At 32.7% G+C, this 27,372-nt stretch overlaps 2 protein-coding genes across 7 annotated transcripts; both read right to left on the bottom strand.

Annotated features, from left to right (window-relative positions):
- On the bottom strand, positions 1-1,920 carry LOC128177622 (alpha-2A adrenergic receptor-like). Its single transcript, XM_052844419.1, has one exon. It carries the CDS (start codon positions 1,918-1,920, stop codon positions 640-642), a length of 1,281 nt encoding a protein of 426 aa, XP_052700379.1. The 3' UTR covers positions 1-639.
- LOC128177619 (endoplasmic reticulum membrane-associated RNA degradation protein-like) lies at positions 985-27,372 on the bottom strand. Of its 6 annotated transcripts, none has more exons than XM_052844409.1 (18): positions 26,771-27,372; positions 25,449-25,609; positions 24,995-25,096; positions 21,485-21,583; positions 20,786-20,883; positions 19,433-19,563; positions 18,899-19,110; positions 18,726-18,755; positions 18,409-18,477; positions 17,547-17,714; positions 12,555-12,635; positions 12,242-12,312; positions 8,839-8,976; positions 8,617-8,719; positions 6,290-6,483; positions 3,999-4,094; positions 3,016-3,179; positions 985-1,121 (listed from the first exon to the last, which is right to left on the bottom strand). In XM_052844409.1, the coding sequence occupies exons 1-17, from the start codon at positions 26,925-26,927 to the stop codon at positions 3,020-3,022; spliced, it is 2,070 nt and encodes a 689-aa protein (XP_052700369.1). In that variant the 5' UTR covers positions 26,928-27,372; the 3' UTR covers positions 985-1,121; positions 3,016-3,019. The 6 variants fall into 6 exon arrangements, with proteins under 6 accessions (XP_052700369.1, XP_052700370.1, XP_052700368.1 ...); XM_052844410.1 differs by lacking the exon at positions 985-1,121 and adding an exon at positions 1,173-1,308; XM_052844408.1 differs by lacking the exon at positions 985-1,121 and adding an exon at positions 1,808-1,943.

The raw sequence follows: 27,372 nt of genomic DNA, 5'->3' as shown, positions 1-27,372 counted from the left end.
TGCCTTGATTACAGGGATTTATATTCACCACTTATAAACAAATAACATATAAAAACAAATAATAATCAATTCTCTAAACAAAGTAATCATCAGTTAAAGAGAGAGAGATTATATCAAGTTCATGCACCTTTAATCTCGTTTTTAATTTTCTGCTCTAAATCGAATGTTACACAGGCAGGTAGGTACTAAATCGAATGTTACACAGGCAAGTAGGTACTAAATCGAATGTTACACAGGCAGATAGGTTATAGCACTGCGCTCATTATATGAGCTTCGTGGCCAAGTGGTTATAACCTTTAATTTCTTGGCAGGTGTAGATTTAAAATTGCACGTATTTGTACGCTGCACTCCCTCACGTCTCTGGCAATTTAAACGCAATATGTGGATGTGTGTTAACTCTGTTGTTGTGGTGCAGTAGGTATAGCTTCAGTCTAATGACCAACAGGTCCTGAGTTCAAAAACAGAATAGGAACTTTTGTGTTTATTAAAAAGGATATTTTTTTTAGAGTTGATCCCTCTATTTAAAATTTATTCTGTCATTTTCAAGACTAACGCATGCTAGAATTCCATGTCAATGATTAGGCTGGTTTCCCAAAGGTAAAGATGACCCGTTACTTTCTAAGACTCGTTTCTTCTCGTTCACATATGTATCATGAAGTCAACAGACTGGTCCTGAGTTGACACTGATTCTGTCTTCTGCATCTTGAGTTCCGGTGTTCCCTCCATGTCCTCAATGACGAGACTGGGTACCACGATCTTGCGCCCGTTCTGAGTTATGGTGGAGCCTACGGAATGGACGGACACTTTCTTCGGCTCGTAGGCCCAACAGTCTTCCGCAAACATGTCCGAGTTTAAATCGAGCTGTTGTAGGATATCCACCGGCTCCATCCGACTATCCGGCTGATTAAGTTTGTAGTCGGACGACACAGAGGGATTTTCTGGCGTTGACGAAGAATCATGGCGCGTGGTCTGCCTAAACGCAGACGATACTGTTGAAGAAATTTTTCGGAAGGCAGATCGAATGTGGGTGTTCTTGTAAGCATAGAGCCAAGGGTTCATCACGCTGTTGAATGTTGCCAGAAAGAGGAGGAAATTCAATACTTCGTCATTCACATGAATGTCTGAAAGAGCGATCAGAAGAAGAGTGAACTGGAAGGGGAACCAGAAGACGATGAACACCAGGATCAGGACGGCGAGAGTCTTGGCGTACTTACAGTCGCGGTTTACGTACCGGGTGTGGATGACATTCGCCATAGATTGTTCTTGATCATATATAGCTCGACTTTGATGTTTGGCAATGGTGAAAATCTTATAATAACAGAAAAATATGAGCACACATGCAGGGAAAAACAACATACTCGCGAAGAGAAGGTGAACTCGCGGATGGATTTGCCCAAACCTACATTTCGTTTTTAGACTCTTCCCGGAATTCTCTTCTGTGAAAGTCAGCGGGATAGAAACCACCAGCCCAGAGTAAAACCAGGCAGCAGCAATTAAAGAGAATGTCTTCTTTTTTGTCATGATCTGAACATATTCTAAAGAATTTGTTAAAGCAATGAAGCGATCAAAAGCCACAGCTGCCAAAGACAAAATTGAAGCACCACAGGACAGGATGAGCAGACGAGTGGAACCGGAACATATCAGCTCGTGGGTCAGATTAGCCGGAAGAAGTAACGACGTCGTGAACAATGGAATCATCAACGCCACCAAAATATCCGCCGAGGCGAGGGAAGCGATGAAGAAGTTCGTCGGCGTCTGCAGTCGTTTGAATTTGCCGATGACCCCGATGACCAAAGTGCTGAAACACAGAGCGGAAGGCGTCAGGAGCGCCGTGATCACCATGTAACCGTAGTCAAAGGCGCCGAAACTGTGAGGAGCGTGGCTCTCTAGAGCTCCAGCCGAAGACGAGACGTTCTCCATCGCCTTGCTTCTTAGTGACTAATCTTGAAAGATAATTGCCATATAGCTGTTAATTATCACATATGCTTACGTCTCCTTTTACGTACAGCATGGCCTACTGGTCTTTTCACTCTCGTTTACTCAGACCTTCGGATTGCTCGATACTATTGCACAAAAAAACTCGGGGTCGGAATTTTGGCACCTCCAGCTGATTACTCCTGAGGTTTTAAAGACAACTAAAACTTTTGGAAGACGAATATTAAAGACGAATAAGCAGTAATTGTTTACAAATTCATTCCTATCCATTAACCATGATACCAGGCTTTCGTCTTAACACAAATTTACGACAGGTAGGTTTTTCATTCGGAGTGTGCGACAGAGATGTGCCATTAATCATCATTCGTGTCTTTACTTAAGTCCAAAATCAATGGGTAGATCCAGTGTCACGGAATTACTTGTGATGAGAGAACAAGAAGCGTGTACGAAAGATGACAAAAAATTGATTTTGTCTCTTTTAGCACATGAAAAATTAATCCTCAAAACCCAAATGCGTATAAACAAACGTAAACTCATATACAAACACAGAATTTGGGAAAGTTTAGGAAAATTTTCAGATTTATGGTTATTAATACTTGTAGTGCACATTGATTTTTTATTTGGACATATACATAATTTTAAGTCTTGCTGAACACTAAACCATATTACTGAGAGTAATGCTCTTGCTACAAAATGTAAAAATAATTTCAGATCAAGTTACATACAGTACATGTACTCTCAATGTTGCCTCGGTGTTGACATAGTATTCCTATTTTAGTAAATCTCGCCTCGTAACAAGATACATTTATTCAGTAATATGTTTTATTTATATCAACTTAATATTTCTAACTAAACATTAAAATAATTTAGCTGGATTATCAAATAAACTAATGATTTTGATCATTACGGAAAGAAAATAGCCTGCTATTAATATGGAATTTTTTTAATTTCTAACAGAGAGATTTTAATCTAAAATGTATCATAGAAAATATTCATGATTTAATTAATTAAAAGATACTATTTTCTTATTTGTATAGGGATGGTAGGACCATTCAAAAACCTGTCACATACTGTTATTACCTTTTCATTTTCTGGAGGTTGGTGTGTTCTTAAGATCACTCAATGTGACCTTGACCTTGGGTATGAACTCCCTGTACAAGGACACACATTCTGTCCACTTATTTTTGTCTGAACTGGTAAATGTCCTTAGGTTTTCGACAAACTGTAGAAGCTGCTTCAGAAACCTGAAAAAACAACAAAGAAACCAAACAAATTACCTACAGTTATCTTCGCTAGCCAAGGGTTTACGATCCACTCTGCTCCACTACAGAGAAAGTAGAGGAGCCGAGTGGATCATGAACCCTTGGCTAGCGTAGATGACCTACAGTATAGCGTAGATGACCTACAGTATACTCTATTTATCTATGCAATCAACTGATGCAGTATCAAATCTAAGCCTTCAAGTAAGGAAAATATTTCAACTTTCAACTTATTGATGAACTTCCCCAAAACAAAGTAAGAAAGCAAGACTTTCATTGGAAAACTAATTGTAGCAATTTGGAAATTCTCAATCTATTTAAAGTTGGATATCAGCCAATTAGATAGCCAGAAATTAACCAATCAAATAACAGAAGTATTGATGTATAATTATAAAAACATATTTGGATAGGTTGATAATTAATTAAATAATAACTTAAAATGGCAAAAAGCAATTAGAATCATTAACTTAATTAAAAGCACATGTATCAGTCTACTGAAACAGCATTAGTGCAAGTCTTTTACAATGTAGACCCAAACTTTGATTTGTTTGTGCATGTTCTGTGTGAGTAACCCATTAATTAATTCTACTTACTTCAAATTAATTTTTTTCATAAAAATAAAGCAATTCTACATGTGAAATTTCATAAAAATTTGATTTTTGTTTAAATAGAAATTTATACAATAAATTATTAGATACAATATTGGCCAAATATCTGATCAAGTACGGTAGCTATAATGAGTATGACTGCTTAGAAACATTGAGAGGAGTATTCTACTTCTGATTACTTTGTGACCTACTTTACCTGAGAAGTTTGGGACCTGTCTGCTTGTTTAGAGTAAGCAGCTTCCAGGAACAAACCAGCAATACGAAGTGTACACAGTGGTGAAAGAATGGACAGCTGTACAATAGAGGGTTCTATCAAACATCATTTTACAACATCATTTTACAGAAATCTTTGAAAAAAATCAACAATAATGACAGTTATAGTCATATGTTTGAACTGAAAATTTGAATTAAACTACATTACAATAATCAAAACCAGATATCAATGAGACAATGACCATATCAAAGGGCTTTACTTCTAGCAAAGGATCAACAGAACGTTTGTTAAAAGTGCTATGCTTTGACCTTAACCTTATATTGTGACTGAAAGTACTTAACACACACAGACACACAGTCAAGTTTGCTCTGACTGTCCGAATTGTGTTGAGGTGTTTGAGAAATCTAGAACATGCACGATGGAATCACATGCGTCTATTTAATCCAAAATAACAAAATAAATGCTTTCTTTCGTAAGCACATTCTGACCACTAAACTAAGTTCATAAATATAGAAAATATACAAAAATGGTCGCTTGACCTCCTTTCCACTGCTTCGAGAGTATACCCCCCGTGTACAACATAGTATACACCCCATATGTTGTGGTATACGTGGCGACTATGCTATGCTCAAAACAAAGATTTTCGAAATTCGAATCTAACATTGGACCTTGACATAGGCCTAAGGTCTCTGTGAACCATTTACAAAGGAGTGCTCTTTGGGTATAGACAATATTGGGTCAATGGGACAGCAAATATGCTCTGGACACAGATTTTACACAGAGAACAGTTTTGAAGGACTGCGAACGATAGCATAGTCTAGCCGCCTAACTGAAAGTCATTTTTTGAAAGTTGTCTAATTAAAGTTATTTTTTTATAAAAATGTAAACATTTATGTATATTTTCATTATATATAAATTATTTGGTCAAACGAAGAGAGATAACTTTGTATTTTGGGTTAAAATAGCTTATTTCTTAACAGAAAATAACGGAAAAGGAAATGTTTTTTAAAACATCTTCCCCCCCCCCCTGTGAAACAAAAATTCCTTTTGAGGGGTTATAATTATTGTTATTTAGCATATTTTTACCAAAGGGTTTGTTGTTTCACGGGGGGGAACATATAATGTCTACAGACCGAAATACATTCCAAAAAAAGAATTTTGATTTGTAAATTTTCGAAAAATAATTAACAGATATGAATTCAAATGAAATTTTACTTTAATATATATCGTAAATATGTTATTATTAACTTTTTATGCAAATATTGGCTGCTAAATAATATTTTCCTCACTCATAGAGACCGATTTCAATGAAATTTTTTTAAGACCCCACGTTAGCAAAACTTTTGTTTAAAAATAAATAATTCGATTAAAAATTTTACTTTTATATAAATTGATTAGGATTTGATAATACTTTTTAGTTGAAAACTTAGTTTTTGAATATTTGAAAGAAATTCCGAAATATTTGGATGTAAACTGTAGGCGGAAAATGGGCGTTAGCGTTCGCAGTTCTTTGACATTTTGAGCAAGAATGTTTGGTTCAAGTTACTGCACATCCTTAACTAACTGAAAGAGCACTTTTTGGGTTGATTTGGGGTAAAAGAAAGAGAAAATATGCTCCAGACAAGAATTTTTACTCGGGTATCTGCTTTGAATTAGACCGTTAAACTAGAAAGTTGAATCAAGTTCACTGAACACACTTGAAATATGAGCAATCTTGGATAAAGTACATGTATTGGAAAGACTAAGACTGGGTCAAGGAAAGAGATCCTATACTTCAGGTACATGATACTGGGTGGACAGGTGGATAAACAGAACAGACAGATGAATTAATAGATTGATTTCTAAAGGTCTCCTGCAGAGCGGGGCTCTAATGGAAATATCTCATGAGTTGGTATTTTAAAACCTTTATGTAAGTCTAAGACTTACATAATAGACTTACATAAAGATTTTACAAAAACAACATATATATAAATATATATATATATATATAAAATAGCTGTACCCCCTGAGTAACATGGTATGTATATGTAATAGATGTAACCTCTGAGTAACGTGTAATGTAAAAGCTGTACTGTACGTAATATTTGTACAACCTGTTGGAAACATATGTTATAACTGTACCCCCTAATGAGTCTTGTACATATGTGTTATAACTGTACCCCCTCATGAGTCTTGTACACATATGTTATAACTGTACCCTCTGATGAGTCTTGTACACATATGTTATAACTGTACCCCCTGATAAGTCTTGTACACATATGTTATAACTGTACCCTCTGATGAGCCGCACAAGGTTGTCCCTCTGTCTGGATCTGAGTAGCCTCTTCTCCAGCTGTTCCTGTCTTGACCTTAGTGCACTCAGCACCTGTACAATCATGCGCTCTAGCTCTGTCAACACTCGAGTCAACAGACCAGCAATCTCCAACAGACAAGCACCTGTCCGTCCACTGATGTGACTGTTAGATGCCTGACAACAATAACAGAGACCAGATCAACAAGCTGTATTTCACCTGTATCAACCTCATGCTAATTAAACATAGGTAATCACAGATTACAAAGCTCACCCAGACGAGGCATCACCTTTATAAGGCATCACCTTTATGAGACCAACTTTATCATATTATATAAAAATCATAATTTTGTTCTTGGATATTCATGGATATGTTTTGACACAATATTGTATATCATCTGTTATAAAAATGTATGATAATCATAATTATGTTCATTTCATACAGTATTGTAAGATACAATGTTTATTAATACAATAATATAAAATACAATATTGCATCCTATCATACTTACAATGTATATCAAATAAAACAATAAAATATGATAATAAATAATGATGAGATATGATATTGTAACACATGATATGACATTGTATAGTGTTATATAATACAATATCATCTCACACAAAACATCACAATATTGTACATCATGATATCATATTGTATAATATAGTATGATATTGTATTGTATCATATTTGATCGAAATATGATATTAGATCACATGATACAATATCATGTGATATAGTTAAATATTAAATAATACAATATTATATTATACATATTGTATCATATGATACAATATTATATATAACAATATCATATTATACAATTTCATGTGATATAAATATATATGTTATAAACCAATATCATATTATACAATATTGTATGATATGATATTATATAATATACAATATCATATCCCTATTTTTTATATATTGCAATATCATATGTAACAGTATCATGTGAAAAAAATGATATATTAATGATTCAATATTATATTGCACAACATTGTATCATAATATACATTACCTAACAATATCATGAAACAATATTATATCATTGAATATAAAAAAAGTTGATATAATATTATATCGTATCATGTAACTTTTTACAATATAACATATGGTTTTATATTGTATCATATTAATTAGTGTATCATATAATACAATACTATATCATAGGAATCATGTTATATCATTTAACAACAAACACATCTTTCAAGCAGGTTTGGGTGAGGAGATTTTTTTAGCATCCTTGATAATGGAGATCAACCTCTGAAGCTTCCTCTACGAATCATTTATATCATAGTTAAATCAACTATGTAAGCTATTATCTATAAAACATGTGACCTGTTCCAATAAAACTAAACCTCATCCAGCATCCGAAACCTATGGCTCAGATTCAGCATTCGAGCCTGTCTGGTGCATCAGTATCATAAGATGCATCATCCAGGCAAGTTTGGCATAGGGCCAAAAATAACTAAGATATACTTTTTAGCATCCTTGATAATGGAGATCAGGCTTTGCATCTGAAGCTACAATCCATGCAAGTTTGGTAAAATTAGGACCAATAATAACTAAGATATCATCATCAGAGGGCACCTTTCAAAAACTTTAACCATCTCTTGAAACCTTAACCTTCTCCAGCATCCAAAACCTATGGCTCAGATTCAGCATTAAGCCTGTCAGGTGCATCAGTATCAGACACACTTTCCATGCAAGTTTGTGACGTTAGGACCAGTAATAACTAAGATATATTCATCATAGGGCACCTGCTCCAAAAACTTTAACCAGCTCTAAAAAGCTTAACCTCCTCCAGTATCCAAAACCTATGGCTCAGATTCAGCATTCAAGCCTCTCTAGTGCATCAGTATCACAAGAAGCACCATCCATACAAGTTTGGTGAAGTTAGGAGCAGTAGTAACTTAGAAATTGCTATCAAAGGGCACCTGCACCAAAAACTTTAACCTGCTCCAAAAACCTTAACCTTCTCCAGCATCTGAAATTCAGGATTCTGATTCAGCATCCAAGTCTTTCAAGTCCATTGGGAGGTCCAGATGCATTATCTATGCAAGTTTGGTGAAGATAGGACAAGTAATAACTTAGATACAGGACCTGCAACAAAACTTTAACCAGGTCTGGACGCCGACACCGGGGGTATAGCATAAGCTCCCCCTGACTTCGTCTCGGTGAGCTAAAAAGGTGATAACTATAAGTTTACACTTATAATACAGTAAGTTTTTTCAAACATCATTAATCATACTTGATAGCACATGTAGACTTTACATATATGAATGCTCGTATGATAATACCTGGGAAATTTGTTGGTTGGCACTGAATCTATAGAGAGTAGAGAGTTTCTCCTTCAAACAAAGCTTGATCATTGCTTTCCCATCACTAAACACCTGAAAAAGACTGCACCACATATTGAATGTATGGTCTACATATATTTGTAAATATAAAACACCTTCTTAAAGAAACATTGATTCTACAGTGTTTAGTTAGTTAATTCTTGTATGGATGGTTAGTTCTACCATTTGTTGATTTCCTCAGGAGTCAGCTGAATATCCCAGTCCTGACAAATAAACAGCACCCAGTCTTCAGTAACACTCTGTATCTCCTCGAACATTTCTCTGTCCTCCTGGCATAGCTCAAATGTTGGACTAAGAACTCTGGAGGAAGGAATTAATATCCACGTGAATTCACAAACATAGGTAATCACAGATTACAAAGCTCACCGAGACGAGGCATCACCTTTATGAGGAATCACCTTTATGAGACCAACTTTATCATATTATTTGAAAATCATAGTTAATGATCTTGGATATACATGGATACTGTTTTGACATAATATCGTATAAAATATCATATGTAAAAAATTGTATAATAATCATATGTTTATTTTATAGGGTATTATATGATACAATGTTCATCAATACAATAATATAAAATACGATATTGCATCCTATGATACCTACAATATATATCATATATTACAATAGAATACTGTAATAAATAATGATGAAATATGATATTGTAACATGATTTGACATTGTATCTTGTAATACATTATTGTATTTGATCACATAATACAATATCATAATATATTATGATATTGATATTATATGATACAATATAATAATATATGATACAATATCATATCACATAATACATCACAATATCGTAACATAAATATTATATTGTATGATATTATAGTATGATTTTGTATTGTATGATATGATACAATAAAATTAGATACAACATTGTATCATATCAATTGATACAATATCATGTGATATAGTACTATATTATATCATACAATATCAAATAATACTATATTGTATTATATGATACAATATCACATTATACAATATCATATAATACATTTTCATATGATATAATAACATATTATATAAACCAATATCATATTACACCATATTGTATCATATGATATGATATATATATTATTCAATATCATATCATATGATACAATATTATATGTTGTAATATCATATGAAATAGCATGTGATAAAATATAATTTATGTGATATTATACAATATCATATGATACAATATTGTATCATAATAAACAATACTATACATAACAATATTATGATACAATATCATATCATAATGTACAAAAAATTGATACAATATCATATCGTATCATATAAATTTTAATAATATAATAAATGATATAATATTGTTTCATATAAAACAATTGTGTATCATATCAATCAATACTATATCATAAGAATCATATTATTTCATTTAACAATGAACACATCTATCAAGCAGGTTTGAGATAGGAGAAATTTTTTAGCATCCTTGATAACGGAGTTTATTAATATTATAGTTAAATCAACAATGCAAGCTATTATCTATAAAATAATTGTGACCTGTTCCAAAAAAACGAATCTCATCCAGCATTCGAAACCTAAGCCTCAGATTCAGCATTCAAGCCTGCCAGGTGCATCAGTATCATAAGATGCATCATCCATGCAAGTTTGGTGAAGTTAGGACCAGTAATAACTAAGATATAATCATAAGAGAGCACCTGCTCCAAAAACACCAGCTCTTATAACCTTAACTTCCCTCCAGCATCCGAAACCTATGGGTCAAATTCAGCATTCATGTCTGTCAGGTGCATCAGTATCATAAGACGCACCATTTATGCAAGTTTAGTAAAGTTAGGACCAGTAATAACGAAGATATATTTTTTTGCATCCTTGATAATGAAGATCAGGCTCTGCATCTGAAGCTACCTCTGCAATTCATTTATATTATAGTTCAATGAACTATGCAAGTTTGAAATAGAACTAATATTTATTAAACATGTGACCTGTTCCAAAAAAACTTAACCTAATCCAGTATCCGAGACCTTTGGTTCAGATTCAGCATTCAAGCCTGTCAGGTGCATCAGTATTATAAGACGCACCATCCATATAAGTTTGGTGAAGTTAGGACCAGTAATAACTAAGTTATAATCATCAAAGGGCACCTGCTCCAAAAACTTTAACTAGCTCTAAAAACTTTAACCTCATCCAGCATCCGAAACCTATGGCTCAGATTCAGCATTCAAGCCTGTCAGGTGCATCAGTATCAGACACACTTTCCATGCAAGTTTGTGACGTTAGGACCAGTAATAACTAAGATATATTCATCATAGGGCACCTGCTCCAAAAACTTTAACCAGCTCTAAAAAGCTTAACCTCCTCCAGTATCCAAAACCTATGGCTCAGATTCAGCATTCAAGCCTCTCTGGTGCATCAGTATCACAAGAAGCACCATCCATACAAGTTTGGTAAAGTTAGGAGCAGTAGTAATTTAGAAATTGCTATCAAAGGGCACCTGCACCAAAAACTTTAACCTGCTCCAAAAACCTTAACCTCCTCCAGCATCTGAAACTCATGGCCCTGATTCAGCATTGAAGTCTTTCAAGTCCATGAGTAGGTCAAGATGCATCATCCATTCAAGTTTAGTGAAGATAGGACAAGTAATAACTTAGATACAGGACCTGCAACAAAAACTTTAACCAGGTCCAGACGCCGACGCCAACGCCGACGCCGAGGGTATAACATAAGCTCCCCCTGACTTCGTCTCGGTGAGCTAAAAAGCACCCATCTCAAAAATCTCACTTTATTTTCTGAGAGTTGATAACTATAAAAAATTAGTTTAAAAGTTCCACGTTTGTGATTTTATATTCTTGCGATTTGAAACAAAACAAGTATCTTAGACATATGTGTATATTTTCTCTTGTTGTTAATTGAATTAGTGTAAATCACAATGATAATTTCCACTTTCACAGTTTTAGTTTACTTTTGTTTATATAATTCATCAGAATTGATACAGTAAAACCTAATTTTCTCAAACTCATCTGAATTAGGCAAAACTTCAAGATATTAAAGAATTTGAGATATTTGGGTTGAAATACATAAAGAATTACAGAGTGTTTGGGACTTCAACTGATATCAATGGTATTCCAAATATCAATGTTCGAAATACCAAAGCTTGGCTGAAGTACTACTCTCCCATACTATCAAGAACTTGCTAATAATCTGAATACTTGTCAGGGAATAATCTGCCAAACAGGGGCCAATACTGGGCGTTAATCCTATTGAAAATATGCAAAACCTCTCGATTTGATTTTGTTAACCTAGCAGTCAATATTGAAGTGTGGGATTGTGAATAAATTATCATGACATCAATATTTGAAGCTTTAAATTGTCAACGTAAAAATTTATGCTTCAAACTTAGATTATTTTGTCATTATGACATATTCTATTTCTGATTTTTTTAAATAGTGATGTCTTCAAGATAGAGACTTTAACTGTTACCATGGTTACAACAAACATTGTAATATCAAGCTCATGCACTGATTTTCAAACTTTGCTCTGATGATTTTCATTTTTATGTTGACTTAATCTATATACTTACTTTAAAGATAAAGTTTCATCATACTGCATGGCATCAGGTAACTTGGCAACAATATCCACTATTTGTATTATCTAAAATAACAAAGACTTAAGAAATTAAAACCCAACAGTTTTCCTTACTTTACCATGATTATGATGTTTGCAATGCAGATTGAATTCCATATAAAATTATGAATCACATTCATTCTTTATCCATCTAATTGCATTTTCATTTGCTATGCATGATCAAATATCGAAGTTTGATTTAATTGCGAAATGAATAAGTAATTTGAAATGTAGTTATTAACAGTTTGATCACTTGAGTATATCGGTACCTTTTGCTTGATAATTGACATAGGGTGGAATGCAGAGCAGTACCGGGACTCGAATATGGCTAGATCTTTTATAAACTCATTCTGAAATAAATTTTTTTTTGAAAATTACTTTCTTATTTGCAAAAGTCAGGAAGGCCACTGCCAGGGTACCAAACTTAATGATGCTGCTTTATCTCCCATGAAAAAATGCATAATTTGAACCGAATTATGGTTCAAGAGAGGACATTTAATCAACATTGCAGTTAAATACTCAAACAAGAGAAAAACAGTTGAACTAGACGTCCAATCACTCAGAAGCATTGAAAAGAACGATGTTCTAAATAAGATGCACAATATTGTTGTCACAAACAGAGACAATGATTTAAGTTTGTTGACATAGGATATATTAACTGGATTATGTTTGAATTCCACCAATTTCCTTCAGACTGTTTTGTAAAAAAGTGTACATTCAAGCGTACAACAAACTGTCTAAAACATTATTAAATCAAAGTTTGTTATTTTGATTTGCTGCTATTAAATATTTGACCTTTGAACAATTTAATTTTTCATATTAATCTTGAACATTTAAATTTTGAATAGCATGTCAAGCAAAGTGGATAAATCCATGTAGAGTCATAGAGCACTAGCTGACTTCAGATTTCTAAATACTGTGGAATCATTAAAATTCCTGGGGGCAAATTTTCAGGATTACTTAAAGTTTACAGGTTTGTGAAGAAGTACTTTCGTTTATTATCTTAAACCGACAAGAGAAAATAGACTTTATAACCCTAATTTATTAATTCATTGAGGATGTAAATTCGTGGATGAGAGGTACCCACGATTTCCATAAAAACTGAGCCACCACGAAATCTAATGATTCCACAGCAGTTGTTTTTTTTTTTTTTATCCATATATGGAGGAATTGGATATTCCTCCTAAGTAACTTACTGAATATCATGAATGACATACATATGTATTAATTTACATACCTTTACTCAATTTACAAGGACAACTGAGGAGAGAGAGAGAGAGAGAGAGAGAGAGAGAGAGAGAGAGAAGTAAATATAAACAACAAAATGTCTTATTTGGTATTTTAAACAGGCTTATAATAAAGGTACAGATTAAAGTAAAACAAAAGGCCAATAGGCCTTTGCGGTCATGATCATCTGAGTCTCATATATATATATTTACTGTAGGTTCCTTATTAATCGCGACATCAAATTGTGCGACTATAAAAAATTAACATCGAATTATTATCATTGTTTAAATCAGTCTGAAAAATATACCGTAAGCGAGATTATAAAATCTGTAAGATGTGCTTGTCGTGATTTTATGCAGATATTTATTCCTTGTGTTTAATTAGAAAACTACAGTGTAATTAGTTTTATTCTGAAGTAGAAAAATTATGATAATGTAATGACAACCATCTCCCTGCCTGAAATCTTTCAAAAAGAAATATAAAACCTATATAATTTTAGGGAAAACACTTAAAGATCATAATAAAGTGCATGACCTGACATTCAAAAGGTGCAAGACTATGATAGAAAATTATTCCATGCTATTTTCTTACTTTCAAGATAGGTTTTATGTGTATATGTTTTCATAGATAAACTAAAACAAGGTGGCTAGTATACATGTTTTATTTAAAACAACCTCCCATCCCTCATCCCCAGGGGCAGACAGAAACTCTCCCTGTGGGCATTTTAAAAAAATCCAGATTTAAGAACTAAAGAGGGCTACTACTACTCAATTCTGTTCTAGATTTTAAACATCCAACCTTCATTGACATCACATCACCATCTGACATTTATACCAAAATCATTTTACCTGTACTTCTTATCAGCGATTTTGGTTAGCCAATAATACTAACTTTATTATTAACAAGTCTATTTGTGTATTCAGAAAAATTTAAAGCTTTTTTTGTTTCAAAAACATAGGTAATCACAGATTACAAAGCTCACCGAGACGAGACATCACCCTTATGAGACCACCTTTATCATGTTAAATGAAAATCATACTTTATGATCTTGGATATTCATGGATTCTGTTTTGACACAATATCCTATATCATCTGTTAAAAAATTGTATAATAATCATATGTTCATATGTTAATCAATACAATAATATAAAATTAAATATTGCATCCTATCATATTTACGACATATATCATATAATACAATAAAAAACCACAATAAACAATGATGAGATATGATATTGTAACGTATGATATAACATTGTATTGTGTTATACGTTATTGTATTTGATCACATAATACAATATCATAATATATAAAAAAATATTATAGTATTATATTACAATATCATATTACATAATACATCATAACATTAAAACATATGATATTATATTGTATAATATAGTATGATATTGTATGATACTGTATCATTTTTGATACATAATATGAGATTGTATCCTATAATACAATATAATTTGATACAACATTGTATCATATCAAATGATACAATATTATGTGATAAAGTAAAATATTATATAATACAATATTATATTATACATATGGTATCATATGATACAATAATATATTTTACAATATCATACAATACAATTTCATGTGATATGATAATATATCATATTATAAACCAATATCATATTATACAATATCGTATGATATGATATTATATAATATTACAGTATCATATTATACAATTTCATGTGATATTATTCTATATTACAGACACTTATATCATATTATACAATAATGTATGATACAATATTTTAGAATATACAATATTGTATCATAGGATACTATTACTTATTAGGTTAGTTACTGACTCACTACGGAAATATATTGGGTTGATCAATCTCATAGATGGCGAGGCGAAGCCGAGCCTACTATGAGATTGATCAACCCAATATATTTCCGTAGTGAGTCAGTAACTAACCTAATAAGTGTTTTGTTTTCTCGAGGACTTTCAAGCGACATATTTATTCACAAATAGCGATGATCTAGGCAAAGCCATGTACAAGATGCCTTACATCTCGTCCAATTTAACTCATTTAAACTCTTCAAAATTTTCAATCTCACCTTTCAAATACTCATTAAAAATCTTTGTTTCACCCATGTTTACTTACAATGTTTTGTTGCTATTCAATTTTAAATGTTTTCTCCCTTTCCTTTGCAGAGATTTGAGCAAATTTCGACGCTGCCATTTTGTTCTACTCCAGACAAAACAATGTGACGTCAATATTCTAAGGGCAACTACTCTAATTTTAAAGAATTTCAAAGGGCAACTACTCCAAATACTTTAAGAACTTACGGCATGCAGTTTATGTATAAAATACTATGAAATGTCGAAATGAGTAAGCGAAGCGTCGACCAATGACAGCCATATTGCCTAATATTATTTCTCACAGAACAAATATAGAGATATATGAGGCAATCACGTGCTATGTTTAAACCATTGAAAATGTGACATTTCAGTCCAAGGGAAAACAAAATATTATATTTTGCAATATTTAATGTAATAGTATCATGTGATCAAATAATAAATTAATAATACAATATAATATTATAAAATATTGTATCATAATATACAATACTATACATAATGATATCATGATACAATATTATAACATAAAATATCAAAAAAATTGATATAATATCATATCGTATCATATAACTTTTCCTAATATTACATTATACAAATATTGACTGGGGTTGAGGGCAACATTGATTATATTAGCCCCTGAGGGACGAAATATTGCCCGACGCGATAACTACATGTAAGATATAATCATCAGAGGGCATCTGCAACAAAAACTTTAACCAGCTCTAAAAACCTTAACCTTAATCAAGCATCCGAAACCTATTGCTCAGATTCAGCACTTAAGCCTGTCTGGTGCATCAGTATCATAAGACACACCATCCATGCAAGTTTGGTGAAGTACCGACCTGCAGTAACTTAGATATTGCTATCAAAGGGCACCTGCAACAAAAACTTTAACCTTGTCCAACAACCTTAACCTCCCCCAGCATCTGAAATTTGGGACTCAGATTCAGCATACAAATCTTTCAAGTCCATAAGTAGGTCCAGATGCATCATCCATGCAAGTTTGGTGAAGATAGGACAAGTAATAGCTTAGATACAGGACCTGCAACAAAAACTTTAACCAGGTCCGGACGCCGACGCCGAAGGTATAGCATAAGCTCCCCCTGACTTCGTCTCGGTGAGCTAATGATAAAAATACTTGCATAACTCTTTTGATCATACAACTTCTTAATTACATTTTATTCATTGATTAACTACAAAATATAAACAAGCAAAAGAAGATAACTCAAATATGAAGAAGCAAAGAAGCAAGAGAAAATAACTCTATTAACTGTTACTACCCTCTTCCCTGAACTCTTTCCAAATGTTTTCACAATATCTTAACTTTGATAGACAGATTCATTCTTTCTCTTTTCTATATCTGTAAATTACTCATTTCTTTCATTGAAATTCCTGAGCAGAATACAATAGTGAGGCAAGTGTTAAGGCTGGGAGGGGGGTTTATCTTCGTCTTATCATTGGTCAAGTAGTTAAATCAGGGTCGTTAATATGGTTCCTTTCATACATGTCAACAAAGTCTTGGTAAACTGCCCATCATTTTGTCAAAACTTTGTTTTTTAGCTTCATGCATTGTTAACAATGCCATCATGATGAAACAATAATGTTGAAAGAGCCATTCAAGCATTATACCCAATAAATATTTTAAAAGCACAGTCTTTAATACTGGAATATTTCTGACAATTAATGCTGATTTTGTATCAAAAACAATTTTAGACTGTTATTATAACCTTGCAATAACAACTGCATGATTATATAAACAGGTACAAAGTCATGCACATTAGAATAAGAATGGCCTCGAAAGGCAAAATAAAAACTGGCAACTGAATGGACAGCTTTAATTATAAAATTTTCACCAGCTTGAAAAAAAACCCCAGCCTCTTATCCATGTTTAGATTTTTACATAAACGACAAAATAATATGAGCCTACCTCATTGGAAGTTGTAAATTTTGAACATTTCCACATGACCATTACCACAGCAACAAGAACAGCAAGGGCCAAGGATTCTGGGATATCCTGTAAGTTAGCCTCTCCATGGCTGACCTTGTCTCGAACCCTAGGTCCCTCAGGGTAGATCATGAGGTCAAACAACAAATCCTTCAAAATTACCACAAATCTTGGGTGAGATAACAAAGCCTTTATAGCCATATTTTTACATTCACTGTGTATTTTATCCTATATTTCATAATCAAACCAATATTGTAATTCACAGCGCAATATAAACTGACAGGACTGAAATCTACATGATTGGCTTTTAATCAGTTTATTGATTAGTTGAAACCTTCAGCAACCTAAGAAAAAAAATCTCAGACTGCACGAAAATATCATAATGATGCCAGACTCAATTTCCCATATATGAAGACTTGGCTATTTCTTTTATCTAACGTACTGATGTACATTAACAAAAATTTACTTAATTTTACCTACTACTTATGATTTATTCAATAATAATAACAATAAAATGCCCTCTTTTATGATAAATGCGAACTAAAATTTACATTCTGCAATGTCATCACATAGTACCTTCATATCCCGCATGAATCACCAAAAAGGCATTTTATTGTTAAGTGATAATTACTGAATCAGAAACACAAGTATTGCATGTTGAAATTAATCTCAGATAATTGAACTGTTAAGGTACACTCCTCGAAAGTAATTAAAATTTAACTTTAAACAATTCATTACAAAACATTTGTAAAATAACATTCTGGTTAAAATTCACACTCATTGAAAATAAATTATGCAATTATTAAATTTTAGAATTTAATTTTTGAGGATAAAATACACCCACCATAAGGCTTTCTCCAAGTGCCTCTGAAATTTTGTTTACATCTCCATTTGGCAAGTACTTTTCAAAAATCTGAATTGTAACGAAATTCAATATAAATTGAAGCATGCATTACAGATATCAGGAGAAAAGAGTCTTTATATAATACTAGATGATTTTTTTCTAGTAAACTACACATTTTTATAAAATTATTCAAACTTTGATGAGAAAACTCAAATGATAGATTTTCCTATGGGTTAAACATATACAACTGTACATTTCCTTTTTAAGAAGTTTACTTTTATATCTGACATGAATCAGTAAGTAAGGAGACCTCTTACCTCATCCAGTGTTGTGTACAATGTATCTGACTGAAATTAAGGAATGAAAACCACTGAATTTTCACAAGACTATCAATAAAGAAAAAAGAATATTTCTTAGAGGCCGGGATTTCATACAACACCAAGAGTACAATAAATTAATGTACATGTATATTTCCTATTCAATGTCTGACCTCGGCTGTAAGAACTCGCTCTGAGCAGTTGTTGACTGAGGCAAACATCAATCGTAAAATGTGTTCTAGCTGAGGAAGTAACAAGGCGACTGCATATGTATACCGCCTCTCCGCCATCAACTCGAGCGAGCACTGTAACAATGCCTGCCGGCTGTGGAATGGTTGAGTGACCTCAATCAACTCCTTCACCAGTGGAATTTGTGGGATTAAGTCTTAATAAAAGAGACAAAGTTTGTTTAATTAAGAAATGAACTCAATATCTACCCAAGTTATACTCGTATAACCTGGTTTGGAGCAATTTACGCTTTTTTTTAATCCGCTTTGCGAATTATAAAGCCCAAACTGCCTCAACCCAGGTTATATTCGTATAACTTGGGTTGACACTGGGTTGATTTCTTAACTAAACAAACTTTGTTTTCCTCGCAATTTTCTGTTTTATATAATAAATTGTGGAATGGCAGAATTCTGCACTTGTGAAAAATAATTAGGAAATATACAGAAATATAGACAGGTTGTATTATTTACCATGCTTACCAGGAATATCACATGTATTATCCACGTTGAGTCTGAGCTTCATCAGCTGTCTATGGGTCTGTATACCCTTCCCCTTCTCATCTAAGATTTTACCCAAGCTTGGAAGGGTAAGGTAAAGAAAACATCCATATCTAAAATGGAGAGTTGACAGTTAACGAACACATGCACATTTTAAATTTTCAAATCATGTACTTAATGACACTGTATGGTTTACAAATGAGTACTATCATTCAAATTGCAATTGGCATCAATTTTTACTTTTAGTATATTTGAAGATTAATACTAGGAATTTTCAAAAAACACCTTTGGATATTATCATTAGCATGCTAAATAATCTAATCATATTAACATGCTACACATTTCATTTTTAATTTGTAGGTTATTCCTTCTCAGATAAAAGAGAATTACGGTAATTCTCTTTATCAGATTACAAAGGATTTCCAATAATGTCAATTGCTAAGGATTACCAATATATTCCAAGATTTAATGAGATTCCCTTATATTGTCATAATACAATTAAGAGACTCCCATTCTATTAATTGCCAATTACTCACTATAGGGATTCACATCATACATTCAGATTACTGTAGATTCCTTATTTTATGCAAGTACTTAATTCCACCAATCAGCAAATTCCATCACATCGCGAGAAAATAAAATTGCGAATGCCAAATTTTTATCATAGTTTTATGTAGAATACATGTGTCCAAAATATAAAGGCAAAATTCTAAAATTTGCAAGACGTCCTTTTCACAATTTTATGCAGATATTAATTCCTCGCGTTTAAAAAGGAATCTACAGTACACAGGATTCCCATAAGATTGTCAGAATACAAGGAATTAATAATTTCTATTTTCATATTATGAGGGACACGTTTCAAAATGTTTGATTTTAAGGTATTTTCATTAACAAACTACCAGAGATTTCAAATAGGATATCATCAATGGATAAAATATCTAATATGTAAAATAATTTTATAATGTTGATCTTGAATTTCTTATTTGGATAAAATGATGTGCTGCAGATGGAACTACATTCAGATGACAATATCTTTTCTATGACCCTCATATTTGTAAATTATTATGGATTACTGTGGAATCATTAGAAATAATTGTGATCAATTTTCGTGGATTCTGTGGGTACCCCTTCCTCACGAATTTACATCATCAATGAATAAAGACACTGAATTTGTACTTTCTTAATAAAACTGAAAACGAAGAGATCCTCGAAATTACCGGTATGTCCCCACGAACCAACAAAATCCAGAAAATTGGACCCAAGGAATTGTAATGTATTATATTGGCATTGTATTAAGACTTCGCAATAATAGTAAGATAGAATGCCCTGTCTAACCTCCTTGGTATTTCCCCAATGTTAGGAAATCCATGCCACACTACATTTCTCAGGTTCAGCGATGTCGGTGGGCCCATCAACGCTCGCAAAATCTGTACCTATTTAAAAGAGTGATGGAAAAATTATTATTCCTGGCAAAACAATAATGAGGTACTTCTTTATTTCATGGAATCATTTTTCAATTTTGTTTTAACAGGTTGATATGAATTAAGTACATGGACCTTATAGTAGAACCATTTTAACAAGAGCTTGGACTTTGGGTAGTTGTATCAAACTGCAATGTGGCGTAGGCCTGTCTATTTCACTGCTGGCCACTCAGCCATGGCTCTTTGAAATCAATAAGATTTGTCTGGTTTTTTTTAGCTAAGACTATCCAATCAGTGCATATTTCGCTTGAAACTGCGTCATTTTTTACTTGATTTGACGCAAGAAATAGATAGCTTTGTCCAACTGAAAGTCCAAGGTCTTTTTAAAATTGTTCTAATAAAACAAATTAACTCATCTTTTAAGTATATATGCTACAGCGGCCATTGCAAGTTGGTAAGATTGCTTTCAGTTATAAATACAGTTATGTTCTCTACTTCAGAAGAATTTAGAAAGACTAATTCACAGTCTTATCTTCTTCCTAGTAGATTTTTTTTAACACTGTAGTTGTGAAGATTTTCTTTCATAATGAATCAGTATTATTCAAAAACTTACACTTACCACATGTTTTCCAAACACTTGGTTTATCTCCTCTGAGTTAAGAATGTCTTTCAGAAGGGAAGGGCATTGAGAGGAACTTTCATTTTCAAAAACCTATACATGTACAAAACCAAATAAGAAGGAAACCAGTGATTCCTTTAAGAAACTTAGCATGAAATACAAAGTTGTTGGATACGCCCAGTAATTAGGTTCATGTATCTAACAATCACCTTACCTGCAGATCTGTAACTCTACAGGAAAAGTACACATCAACCATTTTTGTGATCGTTTTCTCACAAAGTTTTTTCAATCCATGCTTAGTTAAATCAGATAAATTTCCCATTACATAATCATTTTCTTAACAAATATTTCTTACGCCAATTTAAGTTTGTAAAGATTATCAGTCATTATGCTAGCTGATTATAAGCTGAATTTATTAAGAATTATTGGATACAATGGTTTAAGACACAACACTGACAGGACAGAGTTCGTAACACCAGTCCAGACCCCACCCACAAAGCAAACACTCTGTCATCTTTGCTTGGGGTCTGCTCTTAACAAAAATTTAGATTGTTTTAGGTCCACTCCATGTTAGCCTTAAGTTTGCTCTGGGTTTGCTTTGAGTCCACAAATGCTGACCGAGTGTCCACTGTTGAGATTTGATTTACACACTCAATCATGAGGTCTATCTGACTTTATTCTGATTTACAACTTTGAGTCCCACTTCTTGTTACATTCAAAGTAGTGGAAATGATTTTGTTTTAGTCCGCAGTGATTGGAGGCATGTACCAGTACATCAGCAACAGTTTATGGAGCACATCTATTGGATTAACATGTAACAGTACACGCTTTCAGCATGTGTTAGTTAAATCAAAAAGCCAATGCTAAGTATGGTAAGATTAGAATTAATACATCCCATTTTTATAGATTCTATTCTATTCTATACATTCCTAAAATTCAACCTTTCACCCCGATCCTCTTAATATTTTGAATGTCTCTTTTACCAACAAGGATAACAGTATGACTAAAGTAAAAATTATGTCTACTAGCCTACTACTACATTATACTTCACAAATTCATGTTCTTCAGAAGAATAAATTTCAAGTTGTTTTCTATTAATATTTCTGACAGTCTTTAAACCCCCATTTAGGCCCATTCCTGGCCCCTTGGAGTGATACCGGAAATTTGAACAAATTCAATTCTACCAAAAAGACATACCCCCGCTATATGTAAAAGTTTGGATATGCAGGCTACTTTGTTCTTGAGCAGAAGATTTTTAAAACATTCCATCCTATTTTCAGTCTGTTTTGATTATCGCACATATGAACCTTGCATGATCGGATAAAGGAAATAAATACTCAGTCAATACCCTTACACTTTATACTGGCGACAATCCCCCCAATCATTTTCTTTCCATTTCTAGAATTAGAAACTTTATTGATTTTAACACTCATTAAGATATAATATTGCATATGAGTTTAGTCTTTGATGCTATATAAAAATAGATTGGATGACGTGTACGGATCATTATACATGTATATGATACACAAAAAAGTTCAGACGGCTGGCATCTTGTATGCGTCACCATGCACACTCACACCCACAAACCAGAGTCCATTAGAACTTGGCCATTGACAAGACAGATCATCACAGCTCCATATTAAGGTCTTATTATTACGTTTGATTAACAGAGATTAATTAATAACATATCATACCTTGTATCGCTCAAGCTGCGAATTTTTGCCTATACATAATAGCCATGATTTATCACTATAAAATATATGCTATATATTTATAAAAAAATGTAATAAATTAACAAAATATTTATTAATATATTAATTAAAGATTTAAAATATTTGAAAAAAGTAAGGACATAAATTAAAAGGCATTCCTTGTTCTGATAAGGTCATTTACGGGTGTTTTTAACTTGGGCCTAAAATTTTATTCTTAAGATCATTTCATTTCAATATAATAAGTAAAATACCATTTGAATTGTATAATTTTTGTTTACGTATTATAACTTAATTGGCCTAGATATAAATTTTGTTTAAAACTAAACAGTTACTGTTAATTTTTTTTTATTCCTTCGCAAATCATTGAGGGTGTGTGTGAAGAAGTTAATTTAATCAGCACATTTATGATACTGTGCGAGAAACATCGTATTCATTGGGCTTATTATTTCAATAAAATAATTCCTTCTGTTATTAATTTTTAGAATGTTTCAGGTTATATTCAGGGATTGTTTAAAAAAAAATTAATTGCAGAGCAATGCCGGATACTGCTCATAGTGACAGTTTGGGTACTCGGGAATATTCATGGAGAGAGGGTTAAGGAGACTGGGTGGTTAACAAATTAACCATCAGATCTACCTCAAATTTTAAGATAGGGTTTGTTTAGCTGTAAACAACTATATAGTAATGAAAAAGTCCATAATTTTTTCTTTATAAATTTGAGCATTTTCCTAAAATTTTGATATAGAACTCTGCTCTTCTTCTAAAGATTCTGAAGATCAATACATTTTCAAAATAGCCACGATCATTGAGCCCTCTTAAGTGTCCCACAAGTTTACACGTCATCATATAAATAAAACAAGACATAAAATTTTAACATGATTTAGGGTATACCCCTCTCTAATAAAAGAGATAACTCTATCTGGAATAAATAACTATAATTTTTCCGAATTGTCATATCCAAGAGTGTGCGAGTTCTGCCAAATTTTGCCACACAGTTTATTTTGGGATTCAACTCAAGTTGTCAACTAAATATTGATAGGAAAAACATTAAAGTAGCAAAAATTTAACATATAAGTGTGAAGACAATTGAATAATCTTATTATATGTAGTACTTTAATCAGCATTACTATACAAAAATTGACTGGGGTTGAGGGCAACATTGATTATATTAGCCCCCGAGGGACGAAATATTGCCCGACGTAAAGCGGAGGGCAATACATTCGTCCCAAGGGGGCTAATATAATCATTGTTGCCCGAAAACGCAGTCAACATTTGTTTTGTTATATAAAGAAACAAACCAAAAGTCAAGAAAGGATTTGAAAACAGATCGCCGTATTTTTCTCGGCTCAACATAGAATTCAATTTTGCGCAAAGTTCATTTCCAAAATATCGTCGGCATCAAAAGGTCACTGGTGATATTCCATCGTCCGTAGGAACTAAGCTTAAGATGTTTTACCTGATTTCACTTCACAATACCATATACCCATTATGATAGCAAACTGTCGCATTGCGCGTTCGTGGTTTACTTGCCTTGACTGATTGCTTATTATAACGTCACCTTGTTTTGGAGTCGCGAAGAGTTATTTACATCATCGTTTACCAATCAACAAATCGGAGGCGATTAATTGAAATAGAGGGAATATTCTCTAGATATTATTCCTCGCCGGTCAATATTAAAAAAATATTGACCGGTCAATATTTTTCGGACGAGCTAATATTACAATTATTGACTATTCGTCTATATAGAGTTATATAGTGAGAATAAACTACTGAATATAACAATGATACATACATCACCCAGTGTTCTCTCTAGAATGGACGACATCAGCTGTAGAGCTAGGATATGGTGGGACGGATTAGGTGAGTTCAGAAAGTTCAGAGAATCTTCTACTGCCTGTAAATCATGTGCAGTCATGAAAAAATCTCAATAGCAATATTTTTCACATAAAAGAATGGCATTCTAATGCATTTATCAAATTTAAAAGTAAATACCTGGTTCATGTACCACTAATATAATCTTCTAATATAATCTTCTTTGCATATTCTTAAAACACATGACATAAATTCTTGATAATGCCAACTTCACAAAATTAATTGTTTGCACTCATACAGTCTTATAATTCACTAATGGGGAATCGATGTTACATGAGGATAATAGTCACCATTGATATCTGTACAATTATTCCCAAAAATGGCCACAACTCGAACAAAAGGATCTTAATTCACTTACAACTACATGCACTTACAGAAAGATGAGGCTCTGGTATCCATTCAAGGTAAATCTTGTGCTTCATCCAAATTTCTTTCTGTTGCTTTGACAACAGGTGCTCCTCGACTTCAAAGAATACTGGAGACAGAGACTCCACACAGGACAGAAAGTAGTCATAGCCATCAGTTATTGTCATTTCTAGGAATTTAAAATCATTATCAGGCAAAAATTTGATATATACCGGTATCTAATAAAAAAATAAATTAAAACAATGCATATCATTTTAAATATGGCAGTGAGCACACATGGTGAGCATTTCATATGCTTGTCACAATTAAAAAAGTATGAAGTAAAAGAAATATGAAAAATAAATCTGCATTCACCCACTTAAAGAAAACATGTACCTGTATTATGAATAACCAATATAATTTTTTTTCAGTTATTCAAAAATATCATATCACATACAATTTTCTGTTGTTATGTTAATCATTAAAAGAAACATTTTTATTGAGAAGATAATGTACCAGCAAAATCTGTTTAAAATACGTACAAAACAAACAACATTTAAAAGGATATCAGGTGATTTTGCCCCGTTAAACATTTGCCCCAATGTAGAGTCAGGTATGTTCGTACGGGTACTAGAACTGTGGCAATCATCAACAATAAAGCATGAAAGGTTTTAGAATATCATTTATCTTTGATTATACAAAATATTGATAAATAAAACCCCACACATTTTCCAAAAATGTTTCTGAAGTTTGCATATAAGTATTATATAGTACGAAAAATGATGCATAAAATTTAGGGTGAATTAACTCTAGCACTAAGGGGACAAATTTATTGGGTTTTTTTTTTTAATAACCACTATATACAATTTCATGGTGTGTGCACATTTTGTATTTTTGTGTAACAAAACAAAAATAATTAAGTTTTATTCATTTACTTTGAATATTTCTATCATAAAAAAGATTAAAATTTCTGCATGGAGGTGTAATTTTAGATGGAAGTTTACAACTTTTACGGCTAGTTGGTTTGTGTAGTAGGAAAAGAAGAATGAGAGATTTTAAATACATTGAAAATATATGGCTGGACTGGGAATGGAACCCGGGACCCCTGCAACTCTAGTCTGGTCAAGCTCTACCACTGAGCTACCAAAACAAATATACAGTCTATATACAGAATTACAGTTTATATGAAAATTCTTTGATACAGCTTATGTAGTAATGGTGGGATAAAAAATTGGAACATTTAGCAGATAAAATAATTCGATCAGAACCAAATTGGAAGAGTGTATATGTATACATAAATCAAAGAATCTTACTGTACTTCCATGTAATATATACATGTTTATGAGGATACCTGAGAGGTAACAGCGTGCTTGTTCCCAATGAATGAAGCCCTCTGAGGTTAAACAGCTAGACACTCCTTCCTCCATCTTCTTTCTGCTTCTTCCAGCTTCCACTATCAAAAAGTGAACTTTTGGAGAGAGGCATGTTTTCAGTTGTAAACATTCCATAGGCTGACTTGAAAATGTTTCAAAAATTCTGTATCACTGATTATTCAATGTCACAGGGCAGATATAAACTGATAAACTTTTGTCTAAACTAAGTTTGGAGATGTTTGCATGGTTGGTAACGGGACAGGTGCTCAGATGTATCCAAAGTTTGATTTTGGGTCTGTCATCTTTTACAGTACAGTTTTCAATATACTTAAAGACATGTGTTGTTTTGGCGTTTAGGCCTTATAACAATATGCATAACTATGATGACAGGAGAGCCAGGAGAACATGTGATCATCACAGTGATGAAACCCTTTTGAATTGCAATCAGAACTGAGGACATTCGGAAAACCATTCGGAACATAATTCTAAATTCTAAAAGTAAAATCGTTTCAGGAAAAATGTTAGAATTATTTCAAATAACTATTTGCATAAATTCCAGATATCAACAGAGAGGAAACAT

This window comes from Crassostrea angulata, chromosome 3, assembly GCF_025612915.1.
Source record: "Crassostrea angulata isolate pt1a10 chromosome 3, ASM2561291v2, whole genome shotgun sequence".
Lineage (NCBI taxonomy): Eukaryota > Metazoa > Mollusca > Bivalvia > Ostreida > Ostreidae > Magallana > Magallana angulata.
The sequence above is the reverse complement of the archived record's forward strand: the minus strand, read 5'-3'. Positions and strand labels throughout refer to the sequence as shown.

What these genes read in the sequence shown, in the direction of transcription:
- LOC128177619 (XM_052844409.1), bottom strand. Translation starts at nt 26,927, where the DNA reads ATGGAATGTTTACAACTGAAAACATGCCTCTCTCCAAAAGTTCACTTT. An exon ending in AGCGAGTTCTTACAGCCGAG is followed by an intron (nt 18,756 to 18,898) that starts GTCAGACATTGA and finishes CCTTAATTTCAG; the next exon opens with TCAGATACATTGTACACAAC. An exon ending in GATGAAACTTTATCTTTAAA is followed by an intron (nt 8,977 to 12,241) that starts GTAAGTATATAG and finishes TCCTTCCTCCAG; the next exon opens with AGTTCTTAGTCCAACATTTG.
- LOC128177622 (XM_052844419.1), bottom strand. Translation starts at nt 1,920, where the DNA reads ATGGAGAACGTCTCGTCTTCGGCTGGAGCTCTAGAGAGCCACGCTCCT.